The sequence below is a fragment of the Lithobates pipiens genome, unplaced genomic scaffold (genome assembly GCF_037356315.1).
Source record: "Lithobates pipiens isolate NorthernLeopardFrog02 unplaced genomic scaffold, aLitPip1_a1.2 Scaffold_18, whole genome shotgun sequence".
Classification (NCBI taxonomy): Eukaryota; Metazoa; Chordata; class Amphibia; order Anura; family Ranidae; genus Lithobates; species Lithobates pipiens.
In genome coordinates this window covers 207,809,254-207,832,126 of record NW_027507758.1, presented here as the reverse complement: position 1 = coordinate 207,832,126, position 22,873 = coordinate 207,809,254, and the positions used below count along the sequence as shown (strand labels likewise).

At 42.7% G+C, this 22,873-nt stretch overlaps 1 protein-coding gene across 1 annotated transcript in view; it reads right to left on the bottom strand.

The window, feature by feature from the left end:
* LOC143987650 (uncharacterized) overlaps nucleotides 1-22,873 on the bottom strand; it is a 330,091-nt gene that overhangs the window by 263,791 nt on the left and 43,427 nt on the right. Inside the window, exon 2 of the mRNA XM_077486545.1 lies at nucleotides 1,073-1,128. Coding sequence (XP_077342671.1) covers nucleotides 1,073-1,128 — 56 coding nt within the window. The remainder of the gene's footprint in view (nucleotides 1-1,072; nucleotides 1,129-22,873) is intronic.

Genomic DNA, 22,873 nt, shown 5'->3' with positions numbered 1-22,873 from the left:
TTTAGACATGGGGCTCAGCTTCACAAAACATCTGGGTACAGATCTCTGCCATATCCACTCTCATGGGTTATTGATGAGCAGAAAAAGCTTTGGCAATGTGATTCCTAAAGTCAGAGATAAAACTAAAATCCCCACTGAATACACTGTCCTTAAAGCGGAGTTCCAAAAATGTTTTTGATGAATATTGGTTCGTTTAAAACTTTATTTTAAAAGTTCGATTTATAGCACTCACCTTTCTGGGATGTATTGCGGCTCGATTGTGGATTTCATAGAGGGAGATATCTTATATTCCTCTTTCCTGGCAATTTCAATATTGCTCTGGAAAATGACAAGCATCTCCCAGGAGCACTAGCGAGCACAGGCGCCAAGGGAAATTACGTCAGGCGGCATGGAGAGGAAGTGGCAGAATACAAAGTACCCCACAGCAACAGTGCTGAAGGGAAGAGTAAAAAAAAAAAAAAAATCCAAATGTTTTTGCTGATGCATAATGCTGTTGATTTCTGCAAAGTTGATTTTATGCGTGGAACTCCCCTTTCAAGTTTAAGTAAACCCCCCTCTCATTTTCAGCCAAAGAAGATGCCATCATCACCTCTGTTTAATCTACAGCTGCCATGTAACCAGCCATAGGATGGTTTGAAAGTTTGGTTGAGAGCGCAAATAATTGGAGTGTTCCATTTGCGGCAAGTGCCGGAAATTAAAGTTTTTTGAAACTGGTAAATGGATGGGTTTACTTCCGCTTTAAATGACATGTGCCTATGGTTCACCAGGCCTTAATGCAGCAGTAATTCTACGTTGACAATACTTGCTCACAAGAATTCTTACCTTTTAGGCCTTCTGTGGCTTCAAAAAAATTGGCTAGTCATGTGTCAGTTAAAGGTCTTTTTCATCAAGCCTCCTGTCAAACATTTCATGACAAAATTGTGCTATGTTTATTCACTGGCCTTTCTCCTAAAAGTGGCAACAGCATTCCATTTTAAATTGGGAGACCATCCTACCCACTGTCATCCTGGGGGCTGATTCTACAAATTAAAGGTAATGGGAAAAGATTGGATTACTTGTCATATCCACTTACCTCCAAAGCACACAAGTCTTCAGTCTCGAAGAATCTCTTCATTTTTCCAGAATGCCCTGAAAAAAGATCAAGAAGCCTTAGCAAGGGTCATATCAACATGAATAGGACAGACGATCAAAAAAGCATATACCATATTTATCAGCATATAACATGTTATTACGCCGATCCTCCGCGATTTCTGTGCTCTGGGTGGCTTTCAGCCGCCTTTGGCCCTTCTCGCAGCTTTCGGCCGGCTTCGGCCCCGCTCGGTGGCCGACAACCGCCGAGAAGGGCCAAAAGCCGCCGAGAGCTACCGGGCGCCGCCGAGATACACAGGACATCTCGGCGGCGCCATTTTTAAAACAAAAGACATCACTGAGGGGGAAACGATGCACAAGGCTGCAATGACAGACAGGCTGCATGACAAGGCTGCAATGACGGACAGGCTGCATGACAAGGCTGCAAATTACACTGACAAGGCTTCAGATGGACACTAATAAGGCTGCATTGATGGGCATTTAAATGCAAGTTTATTTTTTCCTTAAATTTCCCTCCTAAACTTTGGTTGCGTGTTATATGGTAAATCTCCTAGTCTCCCCCCTCTCGAGGAGATATCTGCACAATCCACACGGGCAACATCTTTGTGGGAAAGTTACATCAAGGTTCTGAAGGACATGTTAAGGCTTCAAACCCCTTGGGGGGTTTGCCCAGGATACCACTGCATCTTTTATTCAGTGGAAGGGGAAGCCAAAACAGGTTTCTCAAAACCAAACTAAAACATGAGAGGGACGGGGAATATCAATGGTAAACAAAGAATATACAAAATTCAAGTGCAGTGCACTAAAAAAAGCTTGCGATACACTAATAAAGTATATATAAACCCTTACAAACCACTTTGACCTAAAGTTAAGCCTAGATTAAGGCTTACCTGTAGGTCCAAGAAATATCTCCTAAACCTACACAGTTTAAGAGATATTTACAAAAAGACAGCCACCGCTGTCTACGGCACATGCGCCGTAGACAGTGGCGCACAGGTGCACTGGGCAGGCCACAGATCGCAGCGATATGCCGCTCGTGTCAGCTCCTGTGCGCATGTGCGGGATTGACGTCATCGCGGCTCCGGCGAATCACATCGGCAAGACCCGGAAGTCGCGCCGGGATACATGGCAGCGGCGATGAGGAAGACGGAGGACTGCTTCGGGGGCTTCGTTCTCAGGTAAGTTATTCATAATGAGCTATGCATATGCGATGCTATGCATACTTGCTCATTATGACTTTGCCTTATTTTTTTGCCTTTAATTCCTCTTTAAGGTGGTATCTGTTAATTTAATAGTGCATATTGAAGGAAACTTGTTCATGTTAATGTGCAAGAATGCGAATTAGGGCAGTTTATGAGTGAGTGACTTGTATAGCTACAGCTGACTACAGCTGTTCACGGCTAGGGGTCATCTTCTGTCTCTCTGAAAAACACATGGAGATCAAAGTATTTAATGGAAAGGGCCAATCAAATTGCTCAGCCATTCAAAGTGTTGGGGATATAACATGGCGTTCAGTCTTGCCTGGCTGTGTGGTTATGAAGGCACCAAGGTCTAAGGAACACAGGGCTCTGAATATTTACTAGATTAGTAAAGATTTGCTCTGTTGGATTGTGTCATCTGTTGCAAGACTTTGTTCTGTGTTGGAAGTCAAAGTGCATCTCTGGAAGAATTGGGTTGCTGCGGAAGAGTACTTATAGCAACAAATTAATTATCTACCTATATAAAATATATCACTACAGACATGCCCCCTGGGCACTTTTCCCTATAACCCTACTAAACTCCATGAGTCCATGAGAAACTTGCAGTTGAAAGCTGCATTTGGACTGGACATCCACCTGGCAGATCTCTGAGAAAGAATGAACAGAGGTCAATGTGGTAGCCTTACATAAATCATCTATAGTGGCATAGTGCAGAAGTGCACCCCCTAATTTAAATATGACCAACCCCTTATCAAAACAATACCCCTTCCTGTTTAAGACCAGCCCTGTCATCTGTCTCATCCGTGCCCATCAATGCAGCCTATTAGGGCCCAACAATGAAGCTCATCTGTGTAGCCCATCAAAGCAGCCTCACCAGTACCCACCAGCAAAGCTCACCAGTGACCATCAATGCAGCATGAGCAGTGACCATCAATGCAGCCTCACCAGTGCCCATCAGCACAGCCTCACCAGTGCCATGTGGATGTTCTACATAGTAAAGTCACTGCAGAACATAGCAGCAGTAATATGGGACATAAACCATGAAAAATTATAAATGGTAGATCTGTAGCTAAGCACACATCCCATGTTCAAGCAGTGATGGAAACAAAGCAGAATGCTATATGTAAATATGTAGTTCTGTCCTGCAGGTGGGACTAGTCTAACATTGGGTGAGGTACCGATACCCATTTGCTTAGGACAGAAAAACTTTCCCCGATGCCTGAACTTGTGTATTCCAGCTTCCAGTGAAGGAAATACCATATGCATTTTGACTAATCTCATCAAAAAAAAAAAAATTCTAGTTCTTCCACTGAACCTCTCCATATGATAATATCATCTATATACCTGCGGTACATTTTTAGGTTTTGACTCGATACGCTATAGATTTGTTCCTCTTCCCATCTATTGAGGAAAAGGTTTGCCACACTGGGAGCATACTTAGCTCCCATGGCTACCCCTTTGGTCTGGCTGTAATATGTGCCCTGGTACCAAAAATAGTTATGTGCCATTGCCAATTTTAGGCCTTCCACTATAAAGTTGACTTGTTCCTGTTTAAGATCCGTCAATCGTTGTAACGCCCATGTTGTACTGCTGTAGAGCGTGTTCATGTTTAATATTGGTATATAATGAGTTGACGTCAATCGTAACGAATATGTCCTCTTCTGCCATGCTAATGTTTCTCAGTTCTGCAAGTAACTGTTTACTATCTTTTAGATACGATTTTCCTTCCACTACTAGAAGTTGTAAATAGCCATCAATGTATTCCCCTAGTCTTGAAAACAGGGACTCAATACCACTAATTATGGGTCTTCCTGGGGGATTTTTTTTATCTTTATGTACTTTTGGCACATAATAGATTACAGGAGTTTTTGCTGCTTTTGGAGTTAGGTACTTTGCTTCCTTCTTGTTTAATATTCCCTTGCTTTCTCCCTTTTTAACAAATGCTTTAAATCGCTTTTCATATTCCTTCTTCAGATTGTTCTTCAGTTTTTTATATGTGTCTTCCTCGGCCAGTAGTTTGTCCATTTCCTTTTTGTAATCCTCTTTGTTCAATATCACTAAACCACCTCCCTTGTCCGCCGGACATATTACTATGTTTTTCTTGTTGTCCAATTGTTTAATGGTTTTCCACAGGCCCCTTCCTTTTGTTTTCTTGATCTTCAGTTCTTTCAAGTCCTTCTCCACCATTTTTTAAACACGGTTATACTGTCATTTTGTTGTACTTTAGGATTAAAAGTGGAATTATTTTTAAGATTAGAGTGTTTATAAACACCGTTTTGACCAGAGTGTCCATAAATGCTGTTTCCATCATTTCCTTGTCCCTGTTCTTTCTTGGCAAATTTTTTTTTAATGTTTAGCTTCCTGATGAATTTCTGTAGGTCTATGTAGGCCTCAAACTTATCTAATTCTTTATCTGGGGCATATTTAAGGCCTAGATCTAAAACTTTCAGTTCTTCTTCGTCAAATGTAGCCGTGCTTAAATTATATATTCCCTGACCTACTTGTACTTGGCTTTTACTATTTGTGTGATCTAAAAGGAAAAAAAGTGTGCCAAATGGAAAGAGACAGGCTAATTGATGGAGTACCAAAGAAAAGACAAAAAAGGAATAATAAAAAGATGGCAACAGCGTTCCTGACAGGATACAACCGACAATACAAGGGTTTAGAACAAAAAAAACAGTTTTTGCAGTTGATTCTGAACACCTGGAGTCTATGATGTGGATGGGACCCGACTTCAGGAACCGACAAGAGTGATCTCTAAAGGCCTGTGAAACCAGTTGTATCTGGTAAGAACAATACCAAAGGGGGGGGGGTTTCCGGTTTCTCACATATCCCCCAGTGTGATTTGTGGGCACACCATTGCACGTGTGGAGGTGTATTCTCGATAGGAAGGGCCACATAGTATACATCCAATGAACTGTGGCGGAGAACTTTTTTACTTGTTTGGCTTTACTATTGAGAGAGAGAGCTGATGAACATTGTAGTGAAACCACAAATTGGATGCAAGGGCAGTTCTTATAAATGAATTGCACACTAATGATTTATTTGTGACTATTGTATACATATATGTTAAATCTAAAATAGAAAACTGCACTATAACATTTTCTATTGCAAACGTAGTAATACGTGCGGTTTTGTCTATTGGTGGATTGATTTATCTTATGATATATTTATTCATTTTGTAGATTGTTTTATATTTGTGTGGGTTTTAAATTTAAAGCCTTTTTAATACAGCTGCCATTTAGAAACATACTATTAAACATTCCACAGCCCCCAGATAAAAAGCACGCTATTTAGTGCAAGCGCCTGGTATTGTTCAGCTAACGGGAAGGTGTTCTCTGTAACAAAAGCGGTGATTAACTTATTCAGTCATATTGATATTTGCAGTCCCACGTGTTTAAAAAGGTATAGAGGAATGTGGCACCAAACAGAATCTGCATAGCAAAGGAGTTATCTTCAGCCCACCTGGTGTGCACGAAGCTTCAAAGAGATTGATGATGAAGACGGCCCAGGGCACATCGACTGCAATACTGTCCCCAGAAGCCAAATATGGCAGGACAGTCTGTAATATAAGGAGGGCTGTCATGTGAACACTGATTGGTTCAAAGCAATTGGGACTGGCAGTAGGATGCGGTTTGGATGGTTTGTGTTTGTAAAAAGGGAATGTTTGAAAGAGCTGTCTCTCATTCCATCATGAGTCTCAACGGCGAAGATCTGCTTTGATTGATGGTTGGTTTCATAGCTAATTGTTATAGTATTGTGATATTAACGATAGCATGTGCTCAGAGTATAGATAGACTAACTAATCTATAAGGACTAGACAAAGTAATACATAACTGATAATAATAAGTTGGTATTGATCAGTTACTTCATTAACAATTAGACTTCTCCTTTTTCTTTTCCTTTTACTTTTAGTCTTATTTTTTATCTTATTTTAATCACAGTACCCCAACATAAACATTTTTTCAGTCATAGTACTTTAATTCAAACAAGTTTACCGCACCATACACCGTGGAACAATAACATACCGATAAGATGGAATGTAATGCATTCAAACAGGTTGAATGTCATATACACATCTGTATGGCCAGGGCCAACAATAATTATATTAAGAAGGTTTTCAGTCCACTTTAAGATAAATCACCTCTATATCTCCCCTCTTACATGGGAAACTAGGAGCATAGAAATGTTTTTTTTTTTTTTACTGATTTGCTTATATGGGAGTTCCTATTTATCCATTTAGGATTTCTTATATATTTATTCTTATACATTTATTCATTTATGTAGTTTTAATAAACAAAAAAAAAAAGAACTCTCTCCCCATAGACTAACTAGGGGGCACCTCAAGTGTTTTTGTCCTAGCAGGGCATACTTACACACATACTTTATAAAGTTCCTATATAAGCTCATATGGTCTTTATATTTTAATTTATTTTTATTTTATTGTATTCTCATTTTTAATTTTCATTTGATTGTAATTTTATTATTTTCATTTCTTTTAATTTCATATTAATGTTATTCAATTGCGCTTGTTCTCTATGAGAAAATAAGGTGTAGGGGACCAACATACAAAATGATTGGTTTTAATTTTAATTTTTTTATTCTTATTTCTATACTCGCCACCGCCGCATATTTACATTAGTAAGCCGCTGATTTAATACACCCAGGAGAAGGACGTAATGCTGTCCGTGCCCTTTTTCTATGAATAGGCATGTTTACCGGACATTCTATTCCAGTATGTAAAATGGCGTCTATGCGCTCTCGCGAATGCGCCGTGTAAGACCCCTAGCTAAGAATAACAGGCACGTTTACCTGATATCTTATTCCAGTATGTAAAATTGTGTTCATGCGCTCGCGCATGCGTCGTACAAGCATTACACCCTATATTAAGAGAGAGGAGTACAAAGATGGCCGCTCCAGACGACGTCCAATGACGAAAAGCGTAGGGAGTGGCCTATTGTGAACTCACTCTCTTACAAGGCGGCGGCGGCGAATATACACATCTTTAAAGGCATATCATAGAGGCGCTGTTTTTCTCTTACCTATGCGAGTAGTAACTTTGCACACAATAAAAAAATTGTATTTTAAAACTGGATTACACCATGGATCTTTAATTTTTATCCACAATGAGGAAATGAGAAGTAACTGGATGGTAACCGGACCACCTCCATACAGCGACACAGGGGCTTACACTGTGGAGGCGATTTAACCCCTGTAGGGGCAGGGGAGCTGGTGAGTGCGGAAGTTTGTCCTATTGTCAGGGAAATGTCCGTAGGAGAACTGGCTATAGTGTCAGTTGTCAGGGAGCCAACAGCAGAAGAAGGGCTCTAGGACCCAGAATCTCTGGCAGGAGAAGGACTTTAGGACCCAGTATCTCTACCAGCAGGTCACATGGTCCTATATAAGGAAGTCTGCTGGTGTCTGCAGTTGCTGGTTTGTCAGTCTTCCTGTGTTCCTGAACCTCTGTGAAAGCACTATTTGGATTCCTGTTGTGACCCGGCTTGTTCCTGACCTGTCTGATCTGCTCTTCTGGTTTTGACCCCCTGGCTTGCTTTACCGACTTGCTGTCTTCTCCTATACCTGATCCCGGCTAGTATTACGGACTTCGCTACAGTTACCTGTTCCTGCCTGCTTCCTGATACCAGACCTTTGGTTTGTCCCGTTTCTGCAACCTGCCTCATCCTCCTGCTGGATCTACTGTGTTTGACCCCTGGCCTGGCTTCCACTACTGCGCCTTATGCACACCTTGCCAAGTATTACCAAGGATTCTTATAGACTTTAACTCTGCTGTGCTTCCTGCATTACCTGGTGTCCTTCAGGTGCCCACCAGCTCTTATCTCCGGAATCCATCTGGCAACCTGTGCTTCTCTGGGCACTACACCCTCTGTACCCAACTTCAGGGGTGTACTGCACTCAGCCGCAAGGGGAGCCCTCTCGGCATTTCGGCCTCCAACCAGGTACGTGACACCTATGCACGGAAAACGCACTGGTTGCAATTCAGGATACACCAAACACTGAGCACATTGTCACTTTGATTTGATTACTGAGGAACCTTTTGGATGTCATTTTCGCTTTTGGACTTTTTTTTTTTAATGTGTTTTTTCTTGGTTTCTGATGGTTTTTATCTTTGCGATTTTACACCCTGGGAGGCTTTTTATGGATGTTAAAGCATCAGATACTTCATTAGCACGTTTTTTGCACTAATATATGCATTCTGAAATCCACACTTAGTGCTAACAAAATTGCTGTGTGCTTATATGTATTTTTTAATATTGCAATTTTCTAGCGACTATACACGTTCATATTTTATTATTGTATTTTTTTTTCTATTTTAGGATTTCTTTTGCTAATTATTTCACATGTAAATTTGCAAAATAATGACTTAGCATTTTGGGTGGCATTCACTTTTTAGACATTTAGTTATTTATTTTCATATTGGTTTCTATATGGCACAGGTGTACAATAGTAGGCGAGCACCGTAGCTACCACTTCAGTAATTTACAAACTGGTAATGGGCTTCCCCGACCGCCAAACGCAGACATTTTTGATGCCGACTGCATATGGGTATGTGCAGGTACGCATCCTGGATGTCCAAAGACGTTAGGGAGTCCGCTCGATGGAGTGCAGCGACTACTGAGTGAACTGATTCCATTCTGAACCTCTGCACTGATTGAGGGCTTTTAAGTCCAAGATTGGACATACCCCTTCCTTCTTGGGAACCACAAACATACGAGTAGAACCCCTGGAAGCTTCTGATTCCGGAACTGGTACAATCACCCCGATTCAGCAAGCCCCTTAGTGGCCCTAGCAGGGCCTCTCGGCGAACCGGGGACGCGGGTATGCTGGAGGGAAAGAATCTGTTTGACAGCCAAGAGAGAAACTATCTTGTAGCCTGTGGAAATCAGGTCACAGACCCATTGGTCGGATAACTGGGAGGTCCACCGGGCTGCAAACTCCCGAAGGCGATCTCCCACCTGATACACGGGTGGGGGCAAACCTTCATGCAGTAGCACTTTTGTTCGCAGGCTTGCGGTTCCAGGGACGCTTTTGACCATCCGTGGACGTCCTGTCGGGCTGGGAACACTTTGTCGAAGCACTGGGTGGACGAAAAAGCCGCTTGCGAGTGGAAAAAAATAAATAAAAAAGGGAGGGCCTTTGCCCGCGGCGTGGCTCCTTAGCCTTCCTGGCCTGTGGGAGTAGTATACTTTTACCACCAGTGGCATTCTTAATAAGGTCATCCAACGAGGCTCCAAAAAGCAGGTCGCCAAGGAAGGGAAGATCCGTCAGGGCTTTCTTGGATGCCTGGTCAGCAGACCAGCATTTGAGCCAAATCAGGCACCTCAGCACCACAGCTAACACTGAAGCCCTGGATAACAGAGGGAGAGTATCCAGGGCTGCATCACAAATGTACTTGCACTAGTTGGTCTGCTAGTTCCACGCAGACAGGGGAGGCGTTTAGCTCTCCCAATTTGTGGTGCTCCCTCTACCGGGATCGTGGTTACTTTATTTAACATGGATACTACTCAACGACCGGAAGAGCCGACCATTTCTTGAGAAGGCTTTCCTCAATGGGGTAACCCACCGCAATGTTTTTGGGGACCGAAAAGGTCCTTTGCTGCCGACCCCATTCCCTGTAGATGAACTTGTCAAAATAAGCCAAATACGGGAACACCTTAGGTGAAAGAGCTGGCTTGCGGGACCCAAAAGGGACCGATACCTCAGCAGAGGGATCCACTGTCTCCTGTATCTTCAGGGTATCATGCACAGCTGCGATAAGTGCTCCAACAATCACTTTGTCGCGCCCAGACCCGGACGGGGAATCATCCTCACTGTCCGAATGGTCCTGGTCAGCCTCGTCTGATAGGTCAGAGCAGAGGTCACCAGCCGCAGCAGGGCCAGAGTCTGCACCAGAGCTCTCCCCAGAGGACAGTGGGGGGGTAGGGACCTTTTATGCACACCTTTCCTTCCACGCAACAAAAGAGTTAAGGACCGCCTTTAGGGTGTCCATGAGCGCTATCCGCAGGTGACCCGGTTGCAATAGCCCGGATTTTGGGGGAAGAAACACCAGTTACTGAAGCCATGCTGACCCTACCCTGTCTGCCACCTGCAAGGGGGCTTAGGACAGTGAAGGTCCCACCCTCCTGCTGCCACCGTGTGGGGGGGGAGGGGTACCTAGCGCCAGAATCACCACCCTGGGGCATTCTGTGAATGTTACTAGCCGTGCCTGTAGTCCCTAGGAGGTTACCCAGTTGCAGAGTGAAAACTGTCGGCAGCAGCTGTATAGAATAGCGTTGAAACGATCTGCAGAGCTTGCACCAGTGTTCAGGGAAGAGCCATCCAGCATCCTGTATACACAGTAGACACAGGAAACAGCATGTGAAAGCACATGTAAAAGCTGTCACAAGAGAACTGCGGTGAAAAGAGCGCTCGGGCTTCAAAAAAATGGCTGTTAATGCAACTAATAGGAAAAACCTATAGAAAATGGCTGCTGAGGCTCACAAGGGGAACCTGCTTTGCCCAGTCAAAATGGCCGCCGGACAGCGCCATGAGGCGACAGGGGAAAAAAAAAAAATAAGAAAAAAAAAAAAAAAAAAAAAAAAACACAGAACAGTGCTACCTGCATTCAGCCAGAACACATCCACAGACACCTTTTGGGACCCCCCAGAGCAGGACCAACGCTAGCCAAATAGAGCCCACTACAGGTGAGAGACCCAGCGAACCACGTGCGCGCACACACGCGCAGCCACCCCCGCGGGGGGGGAGATAGAGACATGCGAGAAGAGAGGGGGTGAGGGGGCCCCTGAATTGACCTCCCAGGGAATGCCCAGCTGCTCACCCCACCGAAGCAGGGAGAGCCGTACTTACCAGTCCTGAAGAGCTGGAAGACATTCCATCACAGACCTACTCCTGTGCAGTTACAGGGTAGTTGCTGTCCCGGTATACTGTGATCCAGACATCAGTAGCCTGGTCATATGTATACCCCGGAGCATTGAAGCTCACAACCACCTCTGGAGCTGAGGTATCTCGTGGCCTGCCGAGCCTTAGCTGCGGCCTGCACACGCTCGATGGCCGCACTGGGGAGACTACAAGGATAACTTAACCAGCCTGTCACCCAGCCGGCAGTTGATGAAAGATCCTGGCATCTTCTATCTTGCGCAAAAAACATCAAACCTGCATCAAAAAAATGGACCAAAGGGCCTGCAGGGTTTCTAGGTCATTCTCCTTCACTAGGCAAAATAAAACTGAGTTCTGCTCCAAAAAGCCGGTCGCCAAGGAAGGGAAGATCCGTCAGGGCTTTCTTGGATGCCTGGTCAGCAGACCAGCATTTGAGCCAAATCAGGCCCCTCAGCACCACAGCTGACACTGAAGCCTTGGATAACAGAGGGAGAGTGTATCCAGGGCTGCATCACAAATGTACTTGCACTAGTTGGTCTGCTAGTTCCACGCAGACAGGGGAGGCGTTTAGCTCTCCCAATTTGTGGCTTTTTCAGCCGGCAATTCCCTACACCATAAGAATGTTCATAACGGCTGTTCCGCTGCTTGGCCATTCTTACGGGAGGCGGGAGGGGACGCCCCCCGCCATCCTCCGATGCTTTAACCGACTCACCGCTACAATCGAAGCCAGGATCTTTTTTCAGGCTTTCCAGCCTAGAGGTAAGATGTGGGGTCTTACTGACCCCATATCTCACTGTAAAGGAGGACCTGTCATGCCATATTCCTATTACAAAGGATGTTTACATTCCTTGTAATCGGAATCTAAAAAAATATTTTTGGAAAAAAAAGGTGTCAAACTAAAATAAAGTACAATAAAAATAAATAAAGCGCACCTGTTCCTGTGTGCACGCATGCAGAAGCAAGAGCATACGCAAGTCCCGCCCACATATGAAAACTGTTCAAACCACACATGTGCGCTATTGCTGAGAAAGTTAGAGCAAGAGCAATAATTTTGGCCCTAGACCTCTTCTGTAACTCAAAACATGTAACGAGTATATTTTTTTCAAGCGTTGCCTATGGGGATTTTTAAGTAGCAAAGCTTGGCGCCATTCCATGAGCGTCTGCAATTTTTAAGGATGACATGCTAGGTATCTATTAGATTTTAAGCTCTTCTGAGCAGGGCCCTCTTAATCCTCTTGTATTTTATTATATTGTAACTGTATTGTCTCCTTTTTATATTGTAAAGTGCTGCGTAAATTGCTGGCGCTATATAAATCCTGAATAGTAATAATAATAATCATTTACTCGGTGTAACTTCATCTTTCACATTATACAAAAACATTGGGCTAACTTTACCATTTACCGTTTTTTGTAAGGCACAAAAAAACTTTTTTTCCCCCCAAAAAAAAAAAAAAAAAAAAAAAAAAAGAAGAACAAAACAACAAGTTTTGAGGTTCCATGGAATAAAGATTTTTTTTTTTACATGTAGGAGAGAAATTTCAGAATTGGCCTGGGTGCTCCAGAACGCCTGAAGGTGCTCCCTGCATGTTGGGCCTCTGTATGTGGCCACGCTGCGTCAAAGTCTCACACATGTGGTATCCCCATACTCCGGAGTAATAGCAGAATGTGTTTTGGAGTGTAATTTGTGGTATGCATATGCTGTGTGTGAGAAATAACCTGCTAATATGAAAATTTTATGGAAAAAAAAAAAATCTTAATTTTGCAAAGAATTGTAGGAAAAAATAACTTTTAATTACTCATTTCCTAAATTTTGTAGTCACCGTAAAATCCTATTCTCTGAAGTTAACTGACGTACACAGCTCCAGTAATCTTGACCATAGGGTTATTATTACACCACCTTCAGGAGAGGACTAGGCAGAACATGTAATAGATGTGAAAATAACACAACTTGACAGTTGAGCCCAGGGGGTGGTCCCTCTGGCAATATCCCCTCAGCCTGCTTCCTGCAGCTCAGTATGTCAACAAGCAAAATAACATAAATCAATAGAAGGGGAGGGTGCTGTGTCCGTCAACGAACTTCAGAGAAACGGTGTATACAAAAATCTTATTTTCTCTTTCATTCACTGACAGACACAGCTCCAGTAATCTTGACCGTAGGGACGTCCCCAAGCAGTGTCATAACGAGGGTTGAGAACAGCAATAAAACTTCACCCACAACCAAATGGTGATCCCTAACAGGGGAATCACCATCTTAACTAACCGCATCAGAACTTGCGTTTAACGAATGCAACAGCGCATTAATACTCAAAATGAACTGTTTTTAAAACAGAAGAAAGAGTGCAGCATTGCAACATTACACGGCCACCTGCAAAACTTTGCGGCCAAAGCATGCATCTGAAGATGCGCTTACATCCACTTTGCAGAATTTGGTAAAGGTGTGAACAGATGACGAAGTCACCGCCTTACACACTTGAGCGACTGACACTTGAGCCTTAGAGCCCGGACCACGTCCAGGGAATGAAGGGCCACCTCCTTTGTTTTGGTGTCTGTTTAGGAAACAGAGATGCTAACACAATGTCTTCATTGATGTGAAACGCCAAAGCAAACTTCGGCAGAAAAGGTTGCGGACGCAACACCATCCTATCCTTGTGTATAACCAGATAGGGCGACTTGCAAGACAAGGCCGCCAGTTCCAAAACCCTCCTGGCTGATGGAATGACCACTAGGAAGACCACTTTCTGAGAAAGAGTCAACAAGGGAATTCCCGATGTTCTCAAAACGGCGGTTTCTGAAGCGCTGATAGCACCAGGTTCAGAACCACGGGGGCAAAGGTGGACGCACCGGAGGGACTACATGCCAGACCCCTTGTATAAAAGTGCTCACTAGAGAGTGAGACGCCAGGGGTCATTGGAAAAAAAAAAAAAAAGCCAAAGGCTGATATTTGTCCCTTAAATGAGAAAGAAGAGACCAGATGCTTCTTACTATTTCAGAGTTTTGGCTTCCACTCACAAGGTTGCTGCCTAGGGTGCACTTTGTGAACTTATTTGAACTCTTTTGAACTTATTTAACGATTGGATTTATTTGATATATTTTTATGCATTTTTTTTTATCTCCTTTGTGCCTTTTTTAACCACTTGACCACTGGGCACTTAAACACCCTTAGTAACCAGACCAATTTTCAGCTTTCGGTGCTCTCACATTTTGAATGACAATTACTCAGTCATGCAACACTGTACCCATATGAAATTTTTGTCCGTTTTTCCACACAAATGGAGCTTTCTTTTGGTGGTATTTAATCACCGCTCGGTTTTTTATTTTTTGTGCTATAAAAAAAACAAAAACAAAAAAAAAAAACAAAACAGAAAATTCTGTAAAAAAATGAATTTCTTTGTTTCTGTTATAAAATTTAGCAGATTAGTAATTTTTTCTTCATAAATTTTGGCCAAAATGTATACTACTACATATCTTTGGTAAAAATAAGTACAAATTGGTGGATATTATTTGGTCTTTGTGAAAGTCCACAAGCTATGGTGCCAATATCTGAAAATTGATTACACCTGAAGTACTGACCTATTTCAATTCTTGAGACCCTAACATGCCAGAAAAGTACAAATACCCACCACCATAGGCACAGCAGCCTGAACACCTCCGGATGCAACGGCCATTCTCCTAGGTCCAGCATCTGGCGACTTAGATGAAGGATGTGAGCGACCTCCCGTGCTACAGCCGGGCTTCTAATTCCTCCTTGATGGTTGACATATGCCACCGCCGTGACGTTGTCTGACTGGATCTTTAGTATTATCGACCATGTGGAGAGGCATAACCTGATTGCTCGAAGTTCGAGCACATTGATCTTCAACTTGGATTCCTCCCCTGACCAGAGGCCCTGGGTCGACTGTACTCCCAGTACTCTGCCCCAGCCGGCCAGAATGGAGTCAGTTGTGATCACCGTCCAATTCAGATGTAGGAACGACTTCCCGGACCAAAGTGCCGGGGACCTCAGCCACCAGAGCAGGGAGTCCCTGGCTGACTGGCTCACCCGAATCTGCCGTTCCAGGGATAACAGATATTTGTCCCATTTTTTCAATATCTCCTTCTGCAAGACTCTGGTGTGAAACTGGTAAGGTACCACCTCGAAGGAAACCACCATGAGTACCAGAAGTGCAGCGACGACCACCTGCTGTTCATCAATAGCTTTAACGTGGCTCTGAGAGTCTGCAGTTTGAAGGGAGAAACACTCTCGCCTCCACGAAGTCCAGCAGTAAGCCTAGGTACTCCAAGCGCTGAGTCGGTATAAACACCGACTTTGAGGTTCAGCAGCCACCCAAATTCCTGCAGGGTTTGCATGGTGATTGCCACCTGCTCTCAGGAGGAGATAGTCTAGGTAACATGATTGTGATCCCGCGTTGTCGCAACAAACAGCAAAATTATAGCCAATACCTTGGTAAAGACTCGGGTGGTGATGCCAAGTCAAAAGGGAGAGCTACAAACTGGTAGTTGGCTTCCCCAACTACAAAATCGCAGAAACTTCTGATGCCTGAGGCATGTGGGTATTCCCCTTGGAGTGCAGTGACAACTGACCAAACTGATTCCATTCTGAACCTCTGTACTTTTACAAAGCGATTGAGGGCTTTCAGGTCCAAGATAGTCCCCAAAAAGGAAGGATCAGATTGGAGATAACACTATATATAAAATACATGGACATATATATATATATATATGTGTGTGTATGTGCGTATATGTCCATGTATTTTATATATGGTGTTATGGACAAATACAGTACAAGATTGACCAGGCCAGATTTCAGTTGACTGAGTGACTTGTCCAAGCCAACTCAATTACACATATCAAAGGGGACTTGTTGACCAAAAGGTTGTTAAGGTGGTATCTGTTAATCTAATTGAAGGAATATTGAAGGAAACTTGTTCATGTAAATATGCAAGAATGCGAATTAGGGCAGTTTATGACTACGGCTGTTCACGGCCAGGGGTCATCTTCTGCCTCGCTGAAAAACACATGGAGATCAAAGCATTTAATGGAAAGGGCCAATCAAATTGTGCAGCCATTGAATGTGTTGTGGATATAACATGGCGTTTAGTTTTGTCTGGGCGTGTGGTCATGAAGGCACCAAGGTCTGAGGAAACATGGGGCTCTGAATATTTACTAGATTGGTAAGATTTACTCTGTTGGATTTTGTCATCTATTACAAGACTTTGTTCTGTATTGGAAGTCAACAAAGTGCATCTCTCTGGAAGAATTGGATTGCTGAGGAAGAGTACTTATAATAACGAATTAATCATCTGCCCACTATATATACTCTATTACTACACTTTAGGTGTATGGGCTGGCTTGCGGGACCCAAAGGGGACCGCTACTTCAGCAATAGAACCTGTTGTATCCTGAATTTTCAGGGTATCGCGCACACAGCTGCGATAAGTGCTCCAACTAGTGCTTTGTCCTGCACGGACCCGGATGGGGAATCCTCCTCACTGTCCGATTGGTCCTGGTTAGCATCATTTGAAACAACAAAACACAGGTCACCAGTCTCAGCGGGCCCCGAGTCTGCGTCAGAGCTCTCCCTGGAAGAAGGTGGGGGGAGCAGGGGCTGCTTATTACCACCTTTGCACCCACACACCATCTCAAACCTGGCAACAAACGTATCAAGGACCGCTGAGAAAGCGTCCAAAGGCACTGCAGTGTTTGCAGACGAGCCGGTTGCAAGGGAGTGGTTTTAGATTTGGAAATTAGTGTCCAAGGAGGGGAGATTCTCACTAGAAAATACTGTAAGCCCACAGATAATGGCTACATAGCCATAGATAGTTGCCACCATAAACAGTGGCTACTTAATATTCCCAAAGGACAGTTTGTCCGATTAAGAAGGAACTGCACCACAAATTAGGAATTTGAGGAAGGCAGTGAAGTTTGGTGAGAAGTTTATTAAATAAAAAAAGTTACATTGTCAAGCTGGTTAATAAACAATTGGAGGAATTGTAAAAATATGGACAAAAAAGATCTGTTAAAAAACAAGAGAAAAGGTAGAAAAGAAAGATGGTGGTATAAAACAGGATGGTGTTGAGCTATAATTTTCAGAAGATGATGATAGAAAATACCATTAGAAAACACTGTAATGTATTATTGAGGGATAAAGTTTTAGGAAAGGCTCTCCCCCGTTGTCCTTCATTTGTATATTTAAAAAAAAGCACACGATTTGAGAGACATTCTAGCCGCAGGAGTTTTGGACCCCCCCCAATAAAAAGGTAACCATGCAATAACCCTGACTCCTTTTCTTACCATTTTTTATGTTTGCAGAAGGTGTTTGGCTTGTAGTACCACTAAAGGGAATAATGTAAAAAAAAAAAGAAAACAGATTTTCTAGCTACAGGGTCAGGAAGGACTCATAAAATCAAAGATTGCATCACTTGCTCTTCAGAGGGGGCTGTATACATGCTGGGGTGTTCGTGTAAACTCCAGTATGTAGGTAGGACATCTAGACCTTTACTGGTTAGAGTGCAAGAGCACATTAAGAATATAAAAAAAAGGGAGAAAAGAATATTGAGTTTCCAAACATTTTATGGAGGTTCATGATAGGAATCCCAAACAAGACTGAGGAGAAGAATAAATTCAATACCTTTGCCATCTCTTCATCTTTTATAACCAGATTCCCTTCATCATTCTTTATGGGGACAATATGATCCAACCTCCCTCTTTTTACATACTTAAAATAATTTCTTTACTCTCCGCTATGCGCTTTTCATGTTCTATCTTAGCTGCTCTGATTGCACCCTTACATTTCTTGTTGCATTCTTCGTGAATTTTTAATGCCAGCAATGGTCCCTCAGCCTTGTATTTTTTGAAGAACTTATCCTTGGCTTTTATATGCATTTTTACTATGCAGTTAAAGAGAAAGTTAATCAAGAAAAAAAAAAAAAAAATAAACGCTGCAAGGCAAAGGCATAATGAGCTAGTATGCATAACATACTAGTTCACTATGGATAACTTACCTGAGATCGACGTCTCCAAAAGCAGCCTTCGTTCTTCCATCTCTGCCGCTGCCATACATCCTGGAGTGACTTCCGGGTCTCTCGGCTTCCGGCGCCGTGATTCACCAGAGCCGCGATGACGTCACTCGGGTGCATAAGCGCAGGAGCAGTCATTAACATGTTCACCTTCACTTGCAGGGCACCCAGTAAGCCTGCACAATTGTCTACGGCACGCCTTAACCATGTAGGTTAAGGAGATATTTCTTGGACCAACAGGTAAGCCATAATCTAGGCTTACCTGTAGGTCAAAGTAGTCTGTAAGGGTTTACAACCACTTTAAGACACCCAGGACTTTTTTTTAGCCCTTTTAAAATGCTTTTCCTATTGGGATGCACTGGCTAATACCCTTATTTAATATGTTCTTAAAGCACACCCATGTTTCCTCCGTGTTCTTTGTTCCTAGGATTTTATCCCATTTAACATCTTCTAGCAAGGAGTGTAGTTTATGGAAGTTAGCTCTTTTGAAATTCAGTGTCTTTGTATTCCATTTACGTTTCCCATCTGTGTGATTTATACTGAAACAAACCGACTTGTGGTCACTGTTTCCTAAATTTTGCAGTATTTCCACATCTGTGATCAGGTCTGTATTGTTAGTAATCAGCAGGTCTAGTAATGTATTGTTTTTTGTTGGTGCATTTACCACCTGACCCATTAAAAAGGTCTTGTAAAACATTTAGGAGATGGCAAGCCTTAGCCAAATACGCAGTTCCTTCCTTCTGGAGGAGGCAGAAAACAAGGGTAAAATTTTACCTAGTCCCTGGACTACCGTGGTGAAGACACCATGGCAGAATAAACAAGGACAGCACCCGACTTGTTTCAGAAGTTCATTCTTTTATTAGGGGTGTGTATTTTTTAGAACAAATTACTTCTAAAATAGAATAACAAAGAAAAAAAAGTCTGAGTAAATGCAACAATTATTTTTTTTTGACCTTTGTGCAGAAACACACTTACATGTTGACAGAAGTTAACACTTGCAAGTAACGTCCACCAAATTATTAACCACTTGCTTACTGGGCACTTGAACACCCTTCCTGCCCAGACCAATTTTCAGCTTTCGGTGCTCTCACACTTTGAATGACAATTACTCAGTCATGCAACACTGTACCCAAATGAATTTTTTGTCCTTTTTTTTTCCCACAAATAGAGCTTTCTTTTGGTGGTATTTGATCACCTCTGGGGTTTTTATTTTTTGCGCTATAAATGAAAAAAGACCAAAAATTTTGAAAAAAAACACGCATATTTCTTTGTTTCTGTGACAAAATTATGCAAATTATTAATTTTTGGCCACTATTTATACTGCTACATATCTTTGGTAATGATAAGAAATATGCAAAGAATTACAGGTGATATCAATGTTTGCCTTGTTCCTTGTGTGTACTTCAAAGTGTGCTGAAAAGGCGCTGGCTTATTGTTTATGCAACTTTTTCAGGTCCTGACCAAGGCCTGGGGCAATACTTAACAAACTAGCAGATATTACCAAATTAGGAAAGCTTGTGAAGGCACTCTGGCTTTGGCAATAAAGCTGACAATGCACCATGAGTCACCAGTGTGCCTTAGCCAAATACTACTATAAAGTAACTATGTACATATTTCCTGGTGTGATTTTGCTGTGGATCTTCTGCTGGAAGGGTCCCTCATCCGTTTGTACTGTACATCTGTAATAAATCTGTCTTCTAATCAACATGACCGGAGCGGACTGATCAGTAATAGGAATGGAATTTTACTGACAGGTAAAAATTACTCAAATTAGTGGATATTATTTGGTCTTTGAGAAAGTTAGAGAGTCTACAAGCTGTGGTGCGAATCACACAAAATTGATCACATCTGATGTACTGGTGGACTCTCCTGACTTGTTCGGGTCGCAAGAAGTGAAAGTACAAAAAAACAAAACAAATGATCCCTTTTTGGAAAGTAGACATTCCAAGGTATTTAGTAAGAGACACGGTGAGCTTTTTGATGTTGTAATTTTTTCCCACAATTCTTTGAAAAATGAAGATATTTTTTTTCCCCACAAAATTGTCATTGTAATAGGTTATTTCTCACGTGGCATGTGCATACCACAAATGACACCCCCAAAAAAATTCTGCTACTTCTCCTGAGTATTACAATACCACATGTGAGAGACTTTTTTACAGCCTGGCCACATAGAGAGGCCCAACATACAGGGAGCGCCGTCACATGTTCTAGGAGCATAAATTACACATCCAACTTTTTGACTACCTATTACACTTTTGAAGGCCCTGGAGCACCAGGACAATGACATGTGGCACTGATGAAAGATGGCACTAATACGTGGCACCGATGACGCGTGACACTGATGACATATGGCACTGATAAGTGGCATTGATGACACGTGACACTGATACGTGGCACTGATGACAGATGGCACTGGGGCGAGGATGGCACTTTTTTTTCCCTTTTTTTTAACTTACGGCCGCTGTAGCCGTTGATCTCTCCCTTCTCACACGCTGTCTGTGTGAGGAGGGAGAGCGGCGCTGAGAGATGATCTCATATATGTTTACATATGAGATCATCTCACAATGGACACGCTGATCGCGTCCGAGGGACACGGCCAGCACAGAACTTCCCTGATGCGCACTCACGGGAGCGTGCATTGTGTAAGTAAACAGGAGGCCGTTCAGGAACAGCCTCCCGGCAGTTAGCATCTGCTCTGCAGCCGTATTTCGGCTATAGGGCAGGCGCGGATCGGTTAAAAACAGTCAGCATGTCTATCCAGTTAGCTCGTTAGAGTAATAGCCCAGTGATATCCAGCGAGACCTGGCAGTTCACACTCACAGAGAGGGAAAGAGGAAAAAGAGGGGATATAGGGCCAGAGGCCACAATCTAGGGCTGCAACTACCGATTAATTTAATAATAGATTAGTTGGCCGATTGTTTCTTTTAACCGGTTAATAACTTTAAAAAAACAAAAAAAACAAAGGCAATTTACTCTTAACCATTTGACAATTGGGCACTTAAACCCCCCTCGTGACCAGACCAAATTTTCAGCTTTCAGTGCTCTCCCAATTTGAATGACAATTACTCAGTCATGCAATACTCTAACCAAATGAATTTGTCTTTTCATACAAAAATAGAGCTTTCGTTCGGTGGTATTTGATCACCTCTGGGTTTTTTTATTTTTTGCACTATAAAATGAAAAAAAGACCCAAAATTAGGAAAAAAAATGAAAATATTTCTTTGTTTCTGTGATAAAATTTTGCAAATTATTAATTTTTCTTCAGAAATTTTGGCCACAATTTATACTGCTACATATCTTTGCTAAAAATAACCCAAATTAGTGGAGATTTGGTCTGTGTGAAAGTTAAAGTTTACAAGTTGTAGAGCAAATCATAAAATAAATAAATAAAATAATAATTGATCACACCTGAAGTACTGGTGGCCCATTTCATTTCTTGCAAACCGAACAAGCCAGGAAAGTACAAATACCCCACAAAATTACCTCTTTTTTTGAAAGTAGACAATCCAAGGTATTTATTAAGATACATGATGAGGCGTTTGATGTTATTTTTTCCCACAATTCTTTGCAAAATGAACATTTTTTTTTCCTTTCCCACAAAATTGTCATTGTAATAGGTTATTTCTCTCACATGGAATGTGTAGACCACAAATTACATTCCCAAAATACATTCCGGTACTCCTCCTAAGTATGATGATACCACATGTGTGGGACTTTGTCACAGACTGCCCACATAGAGAGGCCCAACATGCAGGGAGCACCATCAGGTGTTTTTTTTTTTTTTTACTGAAAAATCTAAGGAAAAAAACAAGCAGGAGAGTAACAAAATAGGAAAAGATATATTACAAATACAAAACAAACCACCAATACAATATATTAAAGCGGAGGTCCACCCTAAAATGGACCTCCGCTCATCGGAATCCCCCCCCCCCCTCCAGCGCCACAATCGGCACCTTTCAGGGGGGAGGGGGGTGCAGTTACCTGGATAATCCAGGTAACTGCACCCACTTCCGGGCTAGCTCTCTGCGTAAAGGGGCGTACGTTATGCCCCTTTCCGCAAGCGCCCGCCCCCTTCAGCAAGTGCCCCGCTGCCTGCTGGGAAACACACAGCTCCCAGAGGCAGCGGGGACCGTCCGGATTGCGCCGCGCGGCTCGCGCATGCGCAGTAGGGAACCGGGAAATGAAGCCGAAAGGCTCCATTTCCTGATTCCCATACCCAAGATGGCGGCAGCACGAGCGATCGGCTTCAGGTGCCGACATCGCGGGCGCGCTGGACAGGTAAGTGTCACTATTTAAAAAAAAAAAAAAAAAAAAAAAAAAAAAAGCAAACAAAACAAATGTTCTTTATACTACAGTCAATGACCTTTTGTCTTACCTACTTGCTTTCCTTCTATTTCCTATCTTCCCTCCCCGCCGCTTTCCCAAAAATATACCCTATCCCCCCACCCATTCTCCCCCCCATTTTTTGTTGGCCCTTCCCCCACAATTTATTCTATTAATACCTGGATGTAGGTTTCAGTCCTTTTGAATGATCTCCATTTTTTCCCATACTGCCCAATATTTGTTCATTTGATTATTTTCCATTTTAACCAAATATTCCATATTGTTGATATATTCAATTCTCTGCACCCACTCTTTAATAGTGGGTTTTTTAACTTGTGTCCACTTTACCGG